At 36.3% G+C, this 15,179-nt stretch overlaps 4 protein-coding genes across 5 annotated transcripts; 2 read left to right on the top strand and 2 right to left on the bottom strand.

The window, feature by feature from the left end:
• Nucleotides 1-177: 177 nt before the first annotated feature.
• On the top strand, nt 178-3,737 carry LOC105950783 (G-box-binding factor 4). The gene is made up of 4 exons (XM_012974150.2): nt 178-1,113; nt 1,215-1,286; nt 3,099-3,128; nt 3,320-3,737. Exons 1-4 carry the CDS (start codon nt 475-477, stop codon nt 3,398-3,400), a joined length of 822 nt encoding a protein of 273 aa, XP_012829604.2. The 5' UTR covers nt 178-474; the 3' UTR covers nt 3,401-3,737.
• Nucleotides 3,738-4,991: 1,254 nt separating this feature from the next.
• LOC105950646 (Cupredoxin superfamily protein) lies at nt 4,992-7,570 on the top strand. Its single transcript, XM_012974013.2, has 4 exons — nt 4,992-5,575; nt 5,662-5,777; nt 6,112-6,501; nt 7,367-7,570. The coding sequence occupies exons 1-4, from the start codon at nt 5,428-5,430 to the stop codon at nt 7,430-7,432; spliced, it is 720 nt and encodes a 239-aa protein (XP_012829467.2). The 5' UTR covers nt 4,992-5,427; the 3' UTR covers nt 7,433-7,570.
• A 1,559-nt stretch (nt 7,571-9,129) lies between these two features.
• LOC105950821 (plant/protein (DUF793)) lies at nt 9,130-10,696 on the bottom strand. The gene has a single exon (XM_012974190.2). The coding sequence runs from the start codon at nt 10,498-10,500 to the stop codon at nt 9,283-9,285; it is 1,218 nt and encodes a 405-aa protein (XP_012829644.2). The 5' UTR covers nt 10,501-10,696; the 3' UTR covers nt 9,130-9,282.
• A 675-nt stretch (nt 10,697-11,371) lies between these two features.
• LOC105950823 (uncharacterized) lies at nt 11,372-14,660 on the bottom strand. 2 transcript variants are annotated; one of them, XM_088815775.1, is made up of 13 exons: nt 14,329-14,660; nt 14,172-14,237; nt 14,014-14,079; nt 13,853-13,928; nt 13,638-13,715; nt 13,435-13,526; nt 13,148-13,221; nt 12,743-12,827; nt 12,452-12,609; nt 12,279-12,321; nt 12,008-12,073; nt 11,842-11,919; nt 11,372-11,748 (listed from the first exon to the last, which is right to left on the bottom strand). In XM_088815775.1, the coding sequence occupies exons 1-13, from the start codon at nt 14,425-14,427 to the stop codon at nt 11,680-11,682; spliced, it is 1,050 nt and encodes a 349-aa protein (XP_088671901.1). In that variant the 5' UTR covers nt 14,428-14,660; the 3' UTR covers nt 11,372-11,679. The 2 variants fall into 2 exon arrangements, with proteins under 2 accessions (XP_088671901.1, XP_088671902.1); XM_088815776.1 differs by having other exon boundaries at nt 14,335-14,523.
• Nucleotides 14,661-15,179: the final 519 nt, after the last annotated feature.

Here is a 15,179-nt window from a genome sequence, read left to right as displayed (position 1 = left end):
ATAATTTCATTCCGAAATTTTATTAATTCATCAAAATATTAATTTATCAAATTAATGATTTAATAATTTTTTATTGAGCTAGGACGTCGAAGAAATTATTATTTAAGGGCAATACATTACCAATTCAATTCACCTTAATATACATACATATTGTATTCATTTATAAATGGACCTCTCATACGCGGACACGTAACCACCTCCCCCTTCCTCCCTCTGTTGCGAACCAAATTATCATCCCAAAACCCTAGGTACACACTCTCACACCACAATCATCACGCACTCCTCTGTATATTCCATTTTTGTGCTCGAATATTTTATTAATTTAATCATATATATATATATATATACACACACAGAGAGACACACGTTTGTTGATACAGACAAAAAGACGTATAGAAAATCAAAGAGATTTGGGATGATCGACCTCCATTAAAATTCAATCAATCAATTATCGAGCTAAGTGTAAGTAATGCAATGGCGTCGTCCAAATTAATGGCTTCTTCTTCTTCAACATCGCGCGATTCGGATCTCAAGCGCAAAATTTCGGCTTGCTCTTCCACTTCCGCCGCGGAGTTTCTCAGAATTGATAGCAATGCGGCGATGGTGGTGAACGGTTTCTCGGATCCGGGTCAGGGTCATCCGCCGGTTGTTGGGATCACGCTTCTAGATGCGTCCGGAGCTGTGACTCCGATCAGCGAAGCCGAATTGGATGATGATTCACCGAGGGTAGTTAGAAAAACTGTGGATGATGTTTGGAAGGAGATTATAGCAGGGAAGAAGAAGAAGAATAGGCAGAATCCTAAAGAGGAGATGATGACGTTGGAAGATTTTTTGGTGAAGGCCGGTGCGGTGGAGGTGGAGGAGGAGGCGGCGGCATCGGCATCGGCGGCAACGGGAGGAATTGTGGAGGTGAAGGATGAGGGATCGAGCGGCGGTGGAATTTATTCGTATGAGAGTAATTCTGGTGTGAGTTTGGATATTGGGGGTTTGGGTAGAGTGAGAGGGAAGAGGAGTTTGAGTTTGTTGGAACCGATGGATAAGGCGGCGCAGCAAAGGCAGAGGAGGATGATTAAGAACAGGGAATCTGCCGCTAGGTCTAGAGAGCGTAAGCAGGTCGGAATTTGTAGTTATATTGTTATTCTTTTTTTTTTTGTGGGTGTGTGAATGCTTGTTTTGTTCTTTCGATGATGTGTTCGTTTCGTGATTGTTATTAGGCGTATCAAGTGGAATTGGAGTCGATGTCGTTGAGACTAGAGGAAGAAAACGAGCAACTGTTAAAAGAGAAGGTAATTAATCTCAATCGACTTTGGTTTGTTTGTGTGCTCTTTCATGAGATGTCGTCTTGAATTACTCCATGAATAACTCACGATAATACAATTTTCGAGTGATGAGTTTTTAGGTGTACGAGTGTCATTTGGCTGTTTTTATTTTTTGATCAATCGTTATAGATATGATGATTCTAGGTTTCTGTATAAGCATGTCGGAGCTCAATCCAACTCAGCAAACCTTTTTCCTATATATGTGCTCAGTCGGTTATTGGTGGTGCATACTTGTGTATTATAATGGGAGAATGAATAGTGTGTTGTTTGTGTGTCTAGAAATGTCTGAATTGTATGTTTTGAAAACTTTTGATTGTTTGGTAGTTCTACGGCACGTGTATTTCTTTTCGGATGCTATCGAATTTCCTAAGCGGCAATTTCTTTTGGCCATTCACATTTCCCTATCTTTTCGACCAATTATCAATACAGTTGGCCGCCAGTATCTTTATGTGATTGGTTATGCCACAATACTGACCAGTTTAGGAATGGTTTCTCTATTTCAAAATTGAGTCCCGTGTAGTCTTCGTGCATTTGTATCCGTGCCTCGTTTCGGTAATTTGATAATCGTAACGTCATGTGCATGTTTATACGTAGTACTGGAGTATATGCATCAATCTTTGCCTTTAAAGTATTCTTGTGAGGAAGTTCAACTGTTTATTTCATTAGCTGAATCAAAGATCGCTCTCGTGATATAAACTTGCTATAAGTACTTGATAATAACGAAAGGTTATGAGGAGTATCACCATTGATTAATATGCTTTCTTTGGATATGTTTACTGTGTTGGATAATTTACTATTTATTTTTCGTTTTTAGTTTCCTTTTGACCAGTGTTTGTATCCATCCTTGAAGCCTTTTTTTATTTTTATTTTTGTGAAAATCATTCTCTACTAATTAATCAGTTTACATCTTGAAAAAGTGCTAATAACTAAAATTTTGCCTTCGCTAATATCCGATTAAGAGACGAAATATAGACGAGGGTCAGGAGGTTGTGTCTTTTCTTGCTGTTTCACCCCCAATATCTGGATTTCACAAATCTAAAGAAATTAGATTTAAAAAAGTAAATAAAGAAAAAAAGAAAGAACCAAAAGCTATTGTCAAGATTACTCTTGAGTTCCACTGATATGCTTATGGTTTAAATTTTACGGGTTTTAAACGATATATATTCTGATTCCTTTCTACATTTGTATTTCATGAGGAACTCAAGTATTATCTTTTAATTTGACTGAAGAAACGAACTTGTTTTATCAACTTTTTTTTTATATCCACACTTCATTTTCCTGTGTTCACTCATAAATGTAGAAGCACTAATCATTCATAATTCACACCGTCGCAATGTGACCGCATTATGCTGCTGCCTGCAGTATTCGATCTTTTTCTGAACTCCATTTCGATTGATGGCTAAACAAGTAAAAGAAACCATGCCGTTTCTTTATTTATCTAAACTTTCTTCATCCACTGTTAAATGTATATCATTTTCCGTTTCCTTTCATCACACTGTTTGCACTAGTATGGCTGTCGATATTTAGGGCTGCCCTGTTCTTTGCAATGTATTCTAGTCTAGCCCATTTGGTATTCATTTGTGGATATTCCGATTCCTACAATTCATCCCTTTTCGATTGATTCGATTTGTTAACCTGAACATAACTAGCACTGTAGCTATTTTCGTGCATTAAGCTAATTATTGTTCTAATATAAGATATTGATGTATCTCACTTGTAATTCTTTGGTTTCCGTAAATACCTTTTCTCACAAATACGGGTTTTGTTCCATTTTTTCAGGCCATGCGGACAAAGAAGAGGCTTGAACAGGTATTTACTTTCATCTGTAAGCTTTTCGTTTGTTGCATTACGAGTGCTACTAAAAAATTCCACGTTCCGTTAGGACACAGTCTTGTGCAAAAAATTCCTTACACACACAAAAAAACCCTAGTATAAACGAGCTAAAATTAATGAAAATGGGCTCGAGTGCATTACTGAAGCTGTACATGTTTTTCGTGTAGCTTATGGAGAATGTGATTCCTGTAGTGGAGAGACGAAGGCCACCACCACGCCTGCGTAAAATTCGTTCGATGCAGTGGTAAAATCCTAAAATAGACGATGACTCGAAATTGCCCTCTTTCTGACATAGGACAAAGGTAAGATTATCTAGCAAATGTTAAACTGTATTAGTTCTCGAATTTGAGTGATAAATAGCAATAGAAATAGGATCGGAATCGAATATTGTTTGATGAAAATTAGTCGGAGATACGAGAAACTCCATCGAATTACAGCTTATAAATCCCCATTGTTAATTATATTCGGAGAGGGATGCATGCTGCTCTGCCAGCTATATATTCTCATGTATACTTGTTAATGCTTGTATCTGTAAACAAATTCAATATTTTGTTGTTTATTTAAATTTTAATTTTATCAATTAAAGCTGCATTGGAAAAAAGAAATTAAAAAAAAAAAAAAAAGACAATAGAAAAAAGTCAGAGAGGAAACAGACAAGCCATAAAATCACATTACATAAAAATTTCTATTGCACATTCCAAAGTACAAAACGAACTTCTCTTATTTACATTCATTAGTGTTGTTTTTATTCACTAAACCTGTTTAATTAGATTAAAATATTGTTTTGTCCACTTGTATTAGCTTCCTCAAAGTACGTACACTTCTGCTTTTATTTCTTAGTAAATTACAATCTCCCCCTGAGGTAAAGTCTACTAACAAAAAACACCCTCATTTTTGCAATAATTACATCCACCCCCAGCAATTTGTAGATTTCTTACACTAACACCCTTTTATAGGGGTTGATGTAAAAAATTTACAAACTACAGGGATCTGGATTTAATTTCTCAAAATTGAGGGTTTTTTTTGTGAATAGACTTCGCCCCAGGGAGGTGGTTGTAATTTATAATTTATTTTTTTGAACTCAGCAGAAAATGTAGAATTACTTTCACAAGGGTCAGTAGAATTGGACATTTCTAAGTCATCCCCTCAAGACTGTAAATATTTTTGTCGTATAGCATTTGTCTTCTTACATGGTTTTTCCCTTTTTCTTACCCCTTTGCAGTTTATATTGCTTTTAGGGCAGTATTTTATTTATTTATTTTTATTATTATATATTCTATTGATGAAGATTTCAATTTAATTATCTAGATTTTACGATTTTATTCAACCTTGCAGAAATTACAATACCTGTAATTTTGTCAAAAATAATAATAATAATGAGTTTGTTAATTTATATGAAATGCACTTGTGATTTGAAAATATCGTATTACATATAATGATATAATATAAAATATTAATTGTAATACGAAGAAGAATGAATGAATAATGATTAATCTTTTCTCTTAATTAATCTACTATTTAGTTTAATTTAATTTCCTAGGAGCCCTTCTTTTAAGATTTTAATTATTCCAAAAAGAATCTAATTTTTTTGTGAGAATCTGCAACCTTATAGTAATATCATAACATAAAGTCTAAATATCAAATAATTTAAAAACCTCAAAAGAATGTGATAAAGTCATAAAGAGGCTCAAAATTGACCCACCACCACAAAAAAATACATATAATTACATAATCACATATTATTATAATACTTTTCTTATAATATTTACATAAATGCAGGTTCATAATCAGAGCACGAATCATTTTAGAATCATAATGCCCATCATTAATTATCAAATCCCACTAAACAAAACACAAATGTCTTTGTGTTCTTTTGTTTATTTTTTATTTTTAATTCACATTATTCTATTTTCAAGAATTACAATTCACAGACAAAATCATTCGACTTTTCAATGTATAAAAAAATAAAAATAAATAATTGGTCATAAATAAATACACACTCCCCCTCTCCCACTGTCAACAACAAAAGCCTTCAAACTCTTCCTCTGAAAAGCCACACACACACACACACACACACGCACGTATTTCTGTGTGAATTTTCTCTGTTCTACAAATTTCAACTGCTGTGCTCTATAATCTCTCTCTCTCTCTCTCTCTCTCTCTCTCTCTCTCTCTATATATATATATATATATATATATATATATATAGTCCCTCTAAATTTATTCCAAATTATTAATTTTCTTTTCTTTCTTCACTAAGAAATTAAGAGGAAATATGGGATTTTCATATAATTCATCCACGTTGTTCATTTTCTTTTCTGTTGTCACTCTGCAATTACTTCAATTCTCTCACTCTGCAACAATGGTTGTTGATGGAGTTTCAGTATGGAATCATCCCAAGGTTCAAATTGGAGACTCTGTCAGTAAGTTTATTCATTTTTTTAATTCTAAATATTATGATAATTAATTAATAATTAGGACTGCATTTAATTTAATTTTTTTAAATTAGTTTTCCAGCACAAAAATCAGTACAGGCTGTACATTTTCCGGAACCAGAAAGCATTCAATCTCTGCAACTTCACACAAGCTACACTCTTGACAAAACCCAACTCTACTTCTTACACTGTAAGTTACATTTACACCTTCTTGTGTGTGTTTCTTGACAGCTAATTATGTTTTTGGTAAATTACGAAAAAACCCCTAAACTTAGGTTAAATAACGAAAAACACCCCACGTATCCGTAATAACCAAAATCCCCTATTCCTTTGAATAAAAACAATCCGTGAAAAGTCACACCATAAGGGGTTGATGTAAGACGGAAACAAACTTCAGGGAGTTTTTGGTAATTACAAATAGATAGCGGGTGTTTTTCGTTATTTAGCCTAAGTTCGGGGGGTTTTTGTAATTTACGCTTAATTTTTTGGTTTTAATGGCAATTTCGTGATTAAAATGAATTAAGTGGCACATTTCACGGACTGGCTTCTTCTACTTCGCCTTCAACAATGGATCAAGCGAAGCATGCCTGCATGGACAAAAGCTCGCCGTGGAGGTGGTCCCTTTAGCGCCACCTCCGCACCAGTCCTCCGCGTCCCCCGAGCTGCCGCCGTCAGTAGCGGCGGCGCCGCCCACCTCCGGTGGGACGGTGGCGTCTTCACCGGCGTTCCCATGGCCGTTTCAGCCAAGAGAAAGCGGTTGGCCGAGCCTTGCACCGGGTTTAAGCCCTGTGTCGCCTGATAAAGAAGGAATACCGTTTATCAACAGCAACCCTGCGGTTCCTCTCCCTACGGGTGAAGTTGATTCTGCTACAATTCGTCCTTTACCTACATCTGGTTATCAACACTCTCGAGAGGTAATATTTTTTTTCCTTTTTTTTTTTAACTCTTTTATTCTTGAAATATTGAAAATTTGCATTTTTTAAATGGAAGTGTATGATAATTTTACATAAGGAATCTGCACTTGCTTCCACAAAATTGAATTTGAAATAATTAATTATTAGGAAAATATAGGGAAAGTTACAATTTTCATCCCTAAAGTTTGCACCGATTCCACATTTGGTCCCTCATGTTTCAATAATTTAACGTTTTTGGTATTTTCCGTCAATCTATCATTAGTCCGTCAGTTAGGGAAGTTATGGGTACATGCTTCATTCCGTTAATTAGGGTAAATTACAATACCTCCCCTGAGCTAAGGTATATTTACGAAACCACCCTCATTTTTCCATAATTACATCCTCACCCTAAAATTTGTAGATTTCTTACATTGACACCCTTCTGTTGGGGTGGATGTAAGAAGTTTACAAACTTCAGGGATCTGGATGTAATTTCTCAAAAAAGGAGTATTTTGTAATTATACTTTACCTCAGGGAGGTGGTTGTAATTTACCCATTATTATTAGGAAAATATAAGGCAATAGATATATATAATTTGGCAGCTTACTGTATATATTATAAGTTTGTGCACTAACTGAGGTACAACTATGGAGGATCACAAGATCACACATAAAACAGGGCACGGTATTTAATGGCATGCACGTGATTTCTTTCACAAGTCACTATTACAGTCACGTGACATTTACATTTATGCAGAAGAACTCTCATAAGTAACTTATGAAACAAAATAAGTGCCTTCTTTTATTACATTTATACATTAATTGAGCATATGATTAGTTTTATTTTATTTAATTGGGATTGAATTATTTGTAATTTGGCAATGCAGGTGGTGGGGTTTTGTGGAGTTCATAGAGCATTGATTTGTGTAATCTTGCTATTAATTATGATCTAGAGAGAGAGAGAGAGAGAGTTTTGGATATAAAGTGGGTTTGATGATGATCATACCATATGTAATATTGCTTTCTTTGGCCCTACTTTGAAATCATTAATTACCACTTTGTTCTTTACTCTTTACTTTTGTCAAAGTCGATCCTTTTTTTTTATTTTTATTTTTTAATTTGATTCTTTCCGCTTCACCTTTTTCTCCTGCGGTTTTTACAATTTAATCATTGTTATTTTCAAGAAATGTTAAAATGATCTCATTTGTTTAACACGGTTAAGAAATCGTCCTAAAATGAACTTTGTGATTAGACTCGACTCTAAACTCATTCACCCGGTTACCCGCTTTAACTTAAGCTCAAATCAGCTTAGACCAAAATCAGATCTTGACCGTTTAAATTAAATGTTCATCTTTCAACCCTAATTCAACTTCGATCACAATGTTTCTGTCCTCTTAACGGAGTCCTCGTCGTACTCGGTTGACTTTGACACAGGAGCGTATTCTACGCTTTGGACTGTTGTTGGTTTGGCTATAAATTCAGCTTTCAGAGGAGCAAAGGGGACATATATTCTTACACATTCACCGTTCTTCTAAGTTTAATCTTCTCTTTGTGTGAGTGATTAAACCCTATTGTGAGAGGAACTAAAAGTTGAATTGAGTGATGGAGAGTTTGCCTTTACCAATTAACTGACCGTGAGTTGGTGAGTCAAATCAATTGTGAGGATTGAGTAGGTCTAGATTTGGGTTGTAATCGATTGAAACCTAAGTTGGTGCTTGTTTCTGAGTGGAGTTGACACCATCTTGGATTTCTGAACAAAAGGATTGGAACCGAACCGAAACTATTGGAAAAATCATTCTTATTTATTGGAGTCACTCTGATGATATATTTTCTTGACAATTGTATGCAGTGTATTATACTATGTAGCATCTACTAGAATTGTTTAATGGATTTTCTATTAGAATATACAAATAATAAATAATAATAAAAAATATTTAATGAAATTTGAAGATTTGGGCCCAAGACAGGTTAAATTTAGGCCTGCAATTTGATGCTTTGGGCCCAATGGAGTTGAATTTGGGCCTGCAAATTGAAGTTTTAGCCCCAGTGTGCAATCTTGTAGCCCTCGTACGAATTTGGGTAATATCATAATTTAATCAACTCTATTGGAATTTGGTTAATTCAGAATCTTTATTTCATAACTGTAGTATATAGAAGAATAACATTTCTAAGAGGCTCCCTATATTGCCAGAACTCAACTTGCTGCTGCCAAGTGCAACTTTCACATCATGACTAATCTGCCCTTGATTACCACAAGTAATTCCAAGAAAGTTTAATTTACCTCTCCCCGCATACATACATCATTCTTGAACTATATAATTAAGTAATTATTACAAAAAGACTTGGTCAAAGTCAGCAAAAGCCAAAGTCATTTCAGTATGACTCAAATAAAATGTGAACAAGATCTCAAGAAAGAAGCCCTCATGCACATAGCAAATCTTAATTGACAGAGACTCGATAGCAACTCTAGTGACCGATGATTCGTCCTCCGAAAAAAAATCGAAAATTCGTCTCTAAAAATCGACATTAACAAATGGTATAAGAAGATCAATTAATCCCTCATAGGAATGTTGTTGGCTTACTTTACTCTTCTTTCGGTACATTGCGAAGCAATCTTAAACCGAAAATAGATCAAAGTTACGCACCCAAATTTATCGAGAAAAAAAGTTCATTGCACAAAAACAAAGGATATAAACAACAACAAAATCAAATTTACACAATGACATATTCTCTAATAAATACAAGAATCGGAATATTTCTTTCCAATCCGACGAAAAAAACCAAATTCATCGAACATGAACAACTATTTACTCGCGTCAATCGAAGCAAGACCTTCGTTCCTACTCCTCACAATCCTATGGAACACTTCTCGAACCCCTTTCTCCAAAGGATCCAACCCGTCTTTTATACCTTGGTACACACTCTCGATCTCGTCGACTCTCTCTCTAATTTCTCTCTCCTTCTCCTCCGTCAACGGGAACCTAACCGAGTCCGCCAAGTCATTCATCATACACCTAGCGCAAATCTCAACGTCCCGTATATCCTTCAACAACCCGCACGCGTTCCTCCTCTCCCGTTTCTTCGACTCCTCCAAGATTCTATCGTGGAGCGAAAGAATCGGTGGGGCCCACAGAAGTTGCCTCGAGACATTGAAATGCGTCTGGAGGCCGCGATCCTGGCATGGGATCGCGGCCACCAGGGCCCACATTACGAACAATAGCACGTAGTTCATCGTGAAAACGGCCAAATTGAGCCCGTTCGTCGACGTGATCTCGTTAGCCCTCGGCGCGACTAAATTGTTCCCGATTGCTAGCAACTGCCTAGCGGCCGACCACGACCGGGACACGCTCCACGAGAGCGACCGCAAGTGGACGAACGATTTATGCTCGGCGGAGGCGTGCGCGCTGTGTCGCCCGAAGGAGCGGTTTCTGTGCGGCATTGTCGTGGTGGTGGTGGTGCCGCCGCCGGATTCCTTCTCGTCGAGCATCGAGATCAGCAGTTCGATTAGGGCTTTCTTCGCGCGGCGGAATTGCCCCTGGTTGATGATCTTACTCCGGTTGCCGCCGTCGTCGAACGAGCTCACGACGATTTCGAGGTGCTTCTGCCACTGCCGGATTTGCTCAACGCCGTCGCGTATGGCGTTGCAGACGTCCAGCGCCTTGACGCTCCGATCGAAGAAATCGGAGATGTATTTGTCCATTGGGGGTTTGTTCAAGGTGGCTCGATTGTTGGAGACGATTAATCGGAACTCCTCCTGGCAGGAGAGGAACGCTTCTAGAAGCTTCTGGAGCCACGGGATCGAGAGGAGCTCGTCGGAATCCGCCGCAGCCAGGTCGTGGAAGCGATCGGAGACTTTTCTCTGGAAGGAATCCAATTCGATTTCCTGGGGGGTGGGTTCGTGTGCGGTGGGGTCCATCGTATGGACCTGATCGCGGCGTCGGCTCGAAATCGAGAATCTTAAGCTCGATGGCGAAGACGACGACGTCGTTTCTGGAAAATCTGTTGTCGGCATATTTCTCATGAATTTAAAAAAAAAAAAATTTAAATTGAATTATCAGTTGAAATTAAAAAAGAAAAAAGAAAAAAGAAAAAAGAAAAAAGAAAAAAGAAAAAGAGAATGAATTGAAGGAAGAAGAAAGGAAGGGATTATATTGGGATGATTTTGACCGCGTAATCGCGTATTACATGGTTCGTTGTGAGAAGGGGGCAGATTTTTTCACACACTTGGAGAAAAGCCTCATCATCACATATTAACACACTAATATTATTATTTAATGTAATTAGGGGTAATGTAATTAGGGGTAATTACTAATTAGTAATATTTGATTACGAAAATGTCAAATTATGAAATAATCTCTTATGTTTGGGTAATTATAATCACTCCATCAACTCCTTCTTACATGTTCATTCAGATTTAGTGGAATTTTCTAGATTATGTGGAATATTCTTCGGTTTGTACATGTTTTACCCAATTCGAGCTCATATTTTAAAACAAGATGATCGTAAAATGCGTCTCTTAGCTGGTAAATATCAGATTGTAATCTATTTGAACTGCATTGTTGTACAAAACAACTACAAACTAGAGAATATTCATGGAATTTAAAGATTCTGTTGAATTTGCACTAGAATATGGGACATTTAAGAAGATTCATAGTTGAACGATGATTGTAATTATCTATAATTTAACCTTACCTCAGGGGTGGCCGTAGTTTACCATATTCTATTCAAATTTTCATTTCGTTAGCAGTTGAATGAAAATTTCCAATTTTACCCTTACTATTTCAAGTCTTTTAAACATTTATCGTCTAATTAGTATTTCTTAAGCAACTATCATTTCCCTAAATTAATTTAAGTCAACAATTGAAACGGAGGAATGTCGATTTGTCTACATGTTTAACTAGTTTATAATTTATAATTATATTATATATACTTTTTGAAGTTTATAGACGAGTTTAAACTTTAAAGGAGTAAATGCATTTTACCCCTTGAAACTTGGCTTGTTTTTGCACTTTGCCCCCCAGACAAAGAAAAGTTACATGGACATACCACAACTTACTAAATTGTTGCACCGATGCTGAAACTGTCTATTTCTTGACCGAATTGCACACGTCAAAATGGAGGAGCAATTTTGGTAAATCAAAAAAAAAAAAAAAAAAAAAGACGTTTTTTATGAGTTATCCAATGTCTGTTTCATGTTCTTCTAAGAAACATCAGCAACAAAAACGCTACCAGAATCGCACCATCCAGCCAATATATCTCTATTCGAACACTGCATTTCAGAAACGACACCTGTGAATTTCCGAGATACATACACTTTTCATGCAAATTGAGTATCAATAAATATATATATAAAAAGAAAAACCTTGCTAAATCCGAGCCAGTTTGAATCCCCTCTAAACGAAAAGGCCTTCTCGTTTTCCCTCCAGCGTCCACAGAGAACCTACAAAGTATTCAAGCTCGAGCTTTCATCGTTAAAAATTAATTCATCATATATATACAATAAATCAATGATCATTAAAAGAATTTACCTCATAGTCAACTCCTTGCACATAGATATAATTATGATCAACGGATGAAAAGGTAAGTCCAGTTATCTGCGATATGCGGTATACAAGTAATGTTATTAAGAAAGCAGAATGCAAGCTATTACAACCCAAGAAGCGTATCCAAACTTAAAAACTATTAAAAAAAAAAAAAATCGAATAATTTATTCAAGAAACCGTAACCGTAATCAAACTATAGAGACACTGGATAAATGTGTCATTGTGTGAAGAAATTTGATCTAAGCAACTAACTGACCTCGTATTTTGAGCAATTCAGCCATCTAGATACTGCGGACCACCTGTACTCAAATTTACAAACATTACGAGTTAGAAGAAAATTAGTTCCAACAAAACAGTATTATTTCGAAAAATCATAGAAACCCACAAAAGCAAATTATATAAGTACGTCATTAGAAGAAGCCCACTAACTTGCGGGGATCGTAGATAGTCACGGTGCGGTCCCCACCACCGGCAGCAATATAACCGGATGAGGATTCATTGACTGCATATAACACATCTCCCACGGACCCCATTATTCTATGCACACAACCCCCGTTTTCTTTCACCCGCAAGTCCCATATACTTAGCTACAACAAATAAATATAATGAAATCAATAAATAAATCATTATAATAAAATTAAAAAAAATATTTTTTATTCTAGTAGTTACTGATTAATTTCATCTTGGTAAAACAATAAAGATATCATTTATGTCGAGAACCTGGGAACCTTCGGTGATGGCCAACGTTGAACTTGCACTCTCACTAAACTTGTCCATGAAAATTAGTGACGTCGGATACCACAATCTGAAACACGGCTTATTCAATACGTTACAACTTAAACACACAGACACACACACACAAACGAATCTCAACATGGAATTGATTTATTCGATCCATGGAAAAGGCATTTGTTACGGAATTTTGCAGATGTAATTGTTGAGATAGATGCAATACCACACCACATGAACACTATAGTAGGGAAATAATACGACACAATTACATGGTATAAAATTAACACAATCCCCAGTTGTTCCATGCAATACCACTTGACCACTGTAATAGTAGACCAATTTCATTTATGCTACTTCAAAGAAAGTTAAAAAAAAAATTGGGTAAATACTCACGTGCGTAAAGTGCGCAGATGAATATCTTGGTCATAAATATCGATGGTCTTGCAGAAGCTGCGTGCTACAGCTGCCTGAATCAGACACAGGTAACCGGTTTCAAACATAACTATCTTACAAATATTGCAGATACAACAAGAAGCCAAAAGTCAACAGTCAAAAGTCAGACGGGAAATTAAAAGTCAAAAGTCAAAGATGTTAAAAGAACAAATGGTTTAACGACGTCATGCTTAATATATATAAGAATGAACGAATTGATAGAGGTGTCATATTAGGAACATATGTACCATAGACAATTGATTTGGATTAAAGCAAAGTCCAGCCCAACTGCCTTCTCCAACACCATAATCCCGAGGAGGAACCGAATACGTAAATCCATCTACATTTAAAACGAGAAGTGGCGTTTAATAAATTACAGTCGAAAGTGCCTAAATAAAATAGTTAGCCTAATAATTGTGTTTAAGTGGAAAATTAGTATTAAGGAATTAACCTGTCTTGCTAGTATCCAATGGAGAAACAATAAGTTGGCCGTAAGAGTCGACACTTCCTAAGATTGAGCAATCCATGTCTGCAAGATTGCGCAAAACATGCTATCGAATTAGTTAACATATATCGGTTTTTATTTTTTATTTTTGCGTACAATTTTCAATGTTTATGTTCAAGAAAAAATTGCATCAAATTTACAGAGAAGAAAAGGTGTCTAACTTTCGGTTTGAGCGAGCACGAGACTTTGGATTTCCGATTGGTGAGGGCAACGATTAACTAACGATGAATCCAAAACCTACATTGAAGAAAAAAGTCGGTCGAACAAAAGTTGAAATGGAGTAATTATGGATTAGTCAATTGAGTTTGGAAGAGAGGTATACTGAAGTTTGTTCGGGGATGAGGAGGCTCTCTTTTCCTCGACCGACAAACGAATCTTCCATAGCAATCTGAAATAGAGATGAGAAATTCCAGATTAAGATAATCCAATTTCTACATTAACCTAAATTTGATATGCAAATTGAAAATTGATTAGGCATACTTGAAGCTTGTAAATTCGGGAGCCAGAAGCAAGGTAGACCCAGCAAGATGAAGCGTCTCCATTGGTCTACATCAACAAACAACAACAAAAAATCAGAAATGAAAATTAATTAATCTACTGTAGAGAGAGAGAGAGAGAGAGAGAGAGAGAGAGAGACGTGAACTGCAAGACGAGTAGACTGGATGTTGGCCGGAGAAGGGTCCGGTATGAGGGATTTAGGAACTACTGCCTTGTTCAACCTCTTCGCTTCCAACATCTTCTTTCTCTCACTTAAAATTCAGGCGGACGGCGGCACTAGTTACTGTAAACCCCGCGCCTTTTATTTTCTCACTCAAATTCAGGCGGACGGCGGCGGCGGGCGGTGGCTGCACTAGTTATAGCGAGAGTGTTTTAATTCTGTGAATTTTCTCCACAAACTGAAATTTTACTTTATTATTCAAATCCTTTGCATTTTATATGATATAATAATTATGTTTAAAGCACCGATTCAATTATGGAAGTTAATTATGTTTTAATTAATAAATTCTATAAAAAGTAACAATATAATACACTACAATATAATACACTAAGATCCCCGTTTACAAATAATGAAAATGATACGATTGGTTTAATAGTTAGAATTATATTGTTCATTGCACCTTATCTTCCTCTCGGACCAAAGACCACACTGATCGGGCCACAAAGGACCACCGAACCGAGCCTCCCATGGGCATTTCCGCATTGAATTAACAATTAAGGAACACCGAACTACTAGCCATTCCTGCATCGGGAGCTCACCATGTTTTTCGGCATCGAGGACCTCCAACAGTTTCCATCACTTGATAAATTCTAAGCCATGGCTCTGATACCACTTTTAGCCTAGGTTAGTTTACATTTTTCTTATTGTCTGAAGCTGCTATTCGTGATTATTTTGAAGTTGATATTTATGATTATAAGAAATTGTATTGTACATTTCTAATCTACAGTCTTCAATATATAGTGTTACTGATTTTGGCAGTATTAAATATA

The sequence above is a fragment of the Erythranthe guttata genome, chromosome 3 (assembly GCF_056151865.1).
Source record: "Erythranthe guttata isolate IM_541 chromosome 3, IM_541, whole genome shotgun sequence".
Lineage (NCBI taxonomy): Eukaryota > Viridiplantae > Streptophyta > Magnoliopsida > Lamiales > Phrymaceae > Erythranthe > Erythranthe guttata.
Note: the sequence above shows the minus strand (reverse complement) of the source record. Positions and strands in the feature narration are given on the sequence as shown.

Coding starts and splice junctions, on each gene's coding strand:
- LOC105950783 (XM_012974150.2), top strand. CDS start 475: ATGGCGTCGTCCAAATTAATGGCTTCTTCTTCTTCAACATCGCGCGAT. Junction 1,287..3,098: donor AGCAACTGTTAAAAGAGAAG/GTAATTAATCTC, acceptor CCATTTTTTCAG/GCCATGCGGACAAAGAAGAG. Junction 3,129..3,319: donor CAAAGAAGAGGCTTGAACAG/GTATTTACTTTC, acceptor TTTTTCGTGTAG/CTTATGGAGAATGTGATTCC.
- LOC105950821 (XM_012974190.2), bottom strand. CDS start 10,500: ATGAGAAATATGCCGACAACAGATTTTCCAGAAACGACGTCGTCGTCT.
- LOC105950646 (XM_012974013.2), top strand. CDS start 5,428: ATGGGATTTTCATATAATTCATCCACGTTGTTCATTTTCTTTTCTGTT. Junction 5,778..6,111: donor CCAACTCTACTTCTTACACT/GTAAGTTACATT, acceptor AAATGAATTAAG/TGGCACATTTCACGGACTGG. Junction 6,502..7,366: donor GTTATCAACACTCTCGAGAG/GTAATATTTTTT, acceptor TTGGCAATGCAG/GTGGTGGGGTTTTGTGGAGT.
- LOC105950823 (XM_088815775.1), bottom strand. CDS start 14,427: ATGTTGGAAGCGAAGAGGTTGAACAAGGCAGTAGTTCCTAAATCCCTC. Junction 13,929..14,013: donor TCATCCCCGAACAAACTTCA/GTATACCTCTCT, acceptor TCTTCAATGTAG/GTTTTGGATTCATCGTTAGT. Junction 11,749..11,841: donor ACTGGCTCGGATTTAGCAAG/GTTTTTCTTTTT, acceptor TCTGAAATGCAG/TGTTCGAATAGAGATATATT.